Genomic DNA, 5,013 nt, shown 5'->3' with positions numbered 1-5,013 from the left:
GGGCCCAACAATGGGATGCCGTCACATGGGAGTTTCCCATAGACCGTCACACCAGGGTTTCCCAGGAGCTATACCCTCACAATGCAGTCAAGAAGAGCACATCTGGACTGACGTGTCTGCCTGGTCTGCATCGATCGGATGACTTCAGGCCGAGGTCAAAAATGACTCAACGATCAGCCGATTGACTCAAATGGAGCCTGATTTGAGCCTCCCATTTATCCGAAGCAGGGGCCAAAGCAGTGTGTTGGGGACATTATGTTGCCCCTCAACTACCAGGATCCCTCTTTCCGGCATACGGGACACCACGCATGGCAAACACGTGGGTGGGCGTTCAGATCCCAGGGATGGTAAAGACGACTTTCTAAACCATCTCTGGGAGGTCTCCTCACGACGGACAGGAACCCACATCGAGGGGGTTCAACTCAAAGAGTTTCTGAATTAAAAAAGGAGAATGTTTAGACAGAGGTGTTTCTCCCATAGCGTGAACAATAAGGTAGGTTGGTTGATTGGAGGAACTGATATCATTTGGTGGGAATACATTAGTAGATGTTTTAGATTTTACAGAATCCATATTTAAAAATAACTATTGAAGTCCTAGTGACCCCACCCATTATGGGGTCAAACAAGAGGATGCCGTCACATGAAGCATTTCCATGGACCCTTACACCATGGTCTCCCAGGAGCTATACCCTCACAATGCAGTCAACTAGAGCACATCTTGTCTGACGTGTCCGCCCAGTCTGCATCAATCGGTTGACTCCAGGCCAAGGTCAAGAATGATTCAACGACCAGCCGATTGACTCAAATGGAGCCTGATTTGAGCCTCCCGCTTATCCGAAGCAGAGGCCAAAGCAGTGTGTTGGGGACGTTATGTTGCCCCTCACCTACCAGGATCCCCTTTCCAGCATATGGGATACCACGCACGGCAAACACGTGGGTGGGCGTTCAGATCTCAGGGATGGTAAAGAAGAGTTACTAAACCATCTCTGGGAGGCCCCTACACCATGGACAGGAACCCACATTGAGGGGCAGTGACTTCTGGAATCGAAGCAATAGATAAAAACATATTATCACATTTGGAATCAAAGATTGGCAAATTTAAATTCTGCTCAATTACTATGGATGAAAGCTCTGAAACAAATGATACTGCACAGTTGCTATTATTTATAAGAGGTGTTGACAAAAACTTCTGTATTACAGATGAACTAGCATGCATGAGGTCATTGAAGGGAACTACAACAGGGTCAGATATTTTTCACAAATTTATGGAAGGAATTTCAACTTTGAAAGTACTGATAAATTGCATATGTAGTATAACAACAGATGAAGCAAGAAATATGACAGGGAAAAAATCTGGATTTGTTGAGATCTTTAATGAAAAATATCCAGATAACAATGTTATATTTCTACATTGCATCATACATCAAGACGCCCTGTGTAAATCTGCTTTGGATATGAAGCTTGTGTTTGACGTTATTGTGAAGCTGGTTAATGCTATTCGATCTCAAGGGCTTGTTCACAGACAATTTCCGGAGTTTCTAGAATCCATGCAATCTGAGTACTCTGATATATTGTACTACTCGAAAGTAAGGTGGCTTAGCACAAGACGTGTCTTCAAGAGAGTTTGGCAGCTGAAAGATGAAATAGTGACATTCTTCCTTGAGAAACAGTGGTCTGTACAGCATAAAATCCTGGAAGATACTGCATGGCTTTCAGATTTTACATTTTTTATGGATTTTCTCTGCCACATGATCAAGTTGAATGTCAAGATGCAAGGCAAAAATCAATTTATCGATGATATCTGGAGCCATCTCAAAGGTTTTAAACTACAACTTGTTCTATTTGTGAATAAGCTTGCTAAGAATGACTTGTCTTACTTTCCAAGGTTAAATTCCATAGCCCCGGTGATGAAGGAAAAGCTTAAGAGTTACGAAGATAGTCTGAGAAGACTCCATGGTGAATTTGAACAAAGATTTGAAGACTTCAGTGTCATTGAAAGAAATTATCAGTATGCCTTTTAATGTGAACTGTGAAACAGTGAAACCGGACTTGCAACTTGAATTACAATGTAACACTCAACTCAAACAGTTGTTTTTTTATGTTCCAAAATTAGAGTTCTACAAGTCCTTGTCGAAATCCACTTTCCCAAATCTGATATCTCATGCCCAGAAAGTTACTGCTATGTTTGCTTCATCATATATATGTGAACAGGTGTTTTCTACAGTGAAACTTCGAAAGAGTTGCCTTAGAAACAGACTAACAGATGAACATTTAACTTCTCTTCTAAAAATAAGTGCATCCCAGTTCAAACCAAATTATGAGAAACTTTTAAAAATGTAGTCACAGTTTCATTCATCACATTCTCATTCATATTCTTTCAGTCATTAATAGGGCTTAGTATCACAAAAAATACAACAAGTTTGTATAATGTAACATTGTTATTTTTTAATAAATTATATTGGCCGCCTAAAGTTTTCTTCCTTTCCTTTGGCCCCCTCTTTAAAAAGTTTGCCCATTACTGGTATAGACTACAGAAAAGCATTCGACAGTGTTCCACACAGTTGGCTGTACATATTCTACACATATACAAAATACATCCATCACTCATTGCATTCTTCTAAAACACTACACAGTATTGGAAAACGACACTACATCTCAAGATTACTAACACTTCCATACAAACAAGCCAAAAATTTATTAAGCGAGGAATTTTTCAAGGATATTCCTTGAGTTTTCTCTGGTTCTGCCTAGCCATGAACCTATTATTCAACATGTTAAACAACACGCAATATGGCTACAATAGACATGAAAAAACAACACAGTTTACACTGTCAGATCTCATGTACATGGACGATATAAAACTTTATGCATCCACACAAAAACAACTTCATCAACTCCTACAAGTCATGCATTCATACACCAAGGACATACAAATGGAGTTTGGCCTATGCAAATGCAAAAGACTTCACATAGAAAAAGGAATTTCGAAAAAAAAGATTTTGCATTTGGAAATGGGGATAATATTGAATCCATGAAAAACAGCAAGTTTTACAAGTATTTAGGATTCCAACAGGCACTAACAGAACATACACAAATAAAGCAAAGATTAATTAAATAATACCAAATTAAGTTAAGTTTCTTCTCAACATGACTTTTTTCCTTCATTACTTGAATTCCTGAACATAATTTTTATTCGTGTTTGGGATGTTTTATTAAATACTTTTATGAAAAAATGGACAAAAAGTAAAGAAAATGTGTTACAGTCCCGATTTTTAACAATTTGTCAGTATTTCTCGACATTAAAAGTGTCATTTTTGACATTTAGTGAGTAGTGTAATGCAAGAAAGTTGGCATGGTCGTCAATGCTGCAGGTGACTTTTATACTTGACTTTCGTAGTATTGTTGGAGTGTTCCTGTGCTATTTAGGTGCAAATCATGAATTATCTGATGATTCAAGTTAAACGAATAGATTATGCTTAAGGCTGATTAGATGACTATTAATAATTGCAGAGATAGAGCCTAATCCAGGCCCCTTATCGACAGCCCCTCTGGATATGAAGTGAAGATATGAAAAAATAGGGATACGGAAGACAGCGTAAAGGTAATGCTAGAAATATTGAAAGGGATAATTTGTTAGAATTTGTTCAGGATGAACAAGGCCAAATTGAAGAGTCTTCTTCGAAAGGAAAAATAGGAATGATAAAATAATCCTGGATATTAGAGTCTCTTACATTATCATCAGTAGCAAAAGAACATGGTATCCGAGAGTCCCAGTATACCATCAAAGCAGTTTATGATTTGATCCAGGAAAAGTTTTCACTACTGAATTCTGATTTGCATTCAATTAAGGAAGAATTAGTTTCATTGAAGAATGAACATAATAATCTAAAGAACGATTTAGTGTGTCTCGTAGGATACAGAATCAGGTCGTCAGTAATTGCAAGTCACTGAGAGGTATGTTAGAATTTCAAATTGACAAGTTAATAACCGAGAAAACCAGAAACAATATTGTAATTTTTAACTTTCTGTTTGTGTCAGATCTTTCTAGTGAGATTTCCTATTTTGTTGTAATTGATTTAGGTCTAGAGCACAAGTCTTTGACCTGGGTTCCGCGGAACGTTGACAGGGGTTCCGCAAGTGATCACTATTTGCTCAGCCAAAACACACATAAAATGGAAATCATCTATACAAAGAATTTTTCATGTAGGAATGGGGTAGGGGACTGTCTAAAATATTAGATTAACCTATTCCCTGCGAACTATCTATAGAAAAAAATTGAATGGAATTCGTCATGCGGCGCATTTTTTGAATTTTTTGATAATTTTTTAAATCGAGATATTTCGCTTCAAAATCGCGCTATATTTAATCTGTTTTTTGTGTTTGATTAACAACATATTGCAGTTTACGATTGTTTAATTTTTAGTTTAATACAAATTTAAAATAATATTAAAATTTTGAAGTTCACGAGCAATAGAAAAAAAAATTAATTTACAGAGATTCGCTGAACTTTGTACATCTGTTCGTTAGACACATCTGTCTTCTTTTAAACAAAACAAACCGCAGCTCTCTAGCTAGAGCGGGGGAGAAGTTATTGCCATTATTTACACTACGTCTCTAATTACCCTGCGGGGAGAGGGGAGTGGGGAGTGGCTCGGGTATTTGTAGGTCAAAGATTATCAACATACTTTTATAAGAGTGAATATTTGACACTTTTTACATATTTTTTCAACGTTTTATATAATAATAACCTATAATAAATGATTAGTTAATTTTTTCCTGCGATTACGCAATATCCGGAAGTAATGAGTTTCCCGGAAAATTTTTCAGCTGGAAGATTTTGATAAAATATCTTCTTGTCTAAATAGAGTCAAATAACATGAAAACTAGAAAAATNCATTGAATCCACATGACCGAGTGATGATCCAAATTGATAAAAGAAACTGGGAGCCTGGTGAAATAATAGAAATAGACAGATATCGACCAAGATCTTATATTGTGCGCATAGACAAAGAC

The 5,013-nt window shown here is 37.1% G+C and overlaps 1 protein-coding gene across 1 annotated transcript; it reads left to right on the top strand.

The window, feature by feature from the left end:
- Positions 1–390: 390 nt before the first annotated feature.
- Positions 391–2,777, top strand: LOC111614871 (general transcription factor II-I repeat domain-containing protein 2-like). The gene has a single exon (XM_023356237.1). It carries the CDS (start codon positions 1,119–1,121, stop codon positions 2,019–2,021), a length of 903 nt encoding a protein of 300 aa, XP_023212005.1. The 5' UTR covers positions 391–1,118; the 3' UTR covers positions 2,022–2,777.
- The last annotated feature ends 2,236 nt before the right edge of the window (positions 2,778–5,013 follow it).

This window comes from Centruroides sculpturatus, unplaced genomic scaffold, assembly GCF_000671375.1.
Source record: "Centruroides sculpturatus isolate CEXI.00-Female unplaced genomic scaffold, Cexi_2.0 scaffold1407, whole genome shotgun sequence".
NCBI lineage: Eukaryota > Metazoa > Arthropoda > Arachnida > Scorpiones > Buthidae > Centruroides > Centruroides sculpturatus.
Note: the sequence above shows the minus strand (reverse complement) of the source record. Positions and strands in the feature narration are given on the sequence as shown.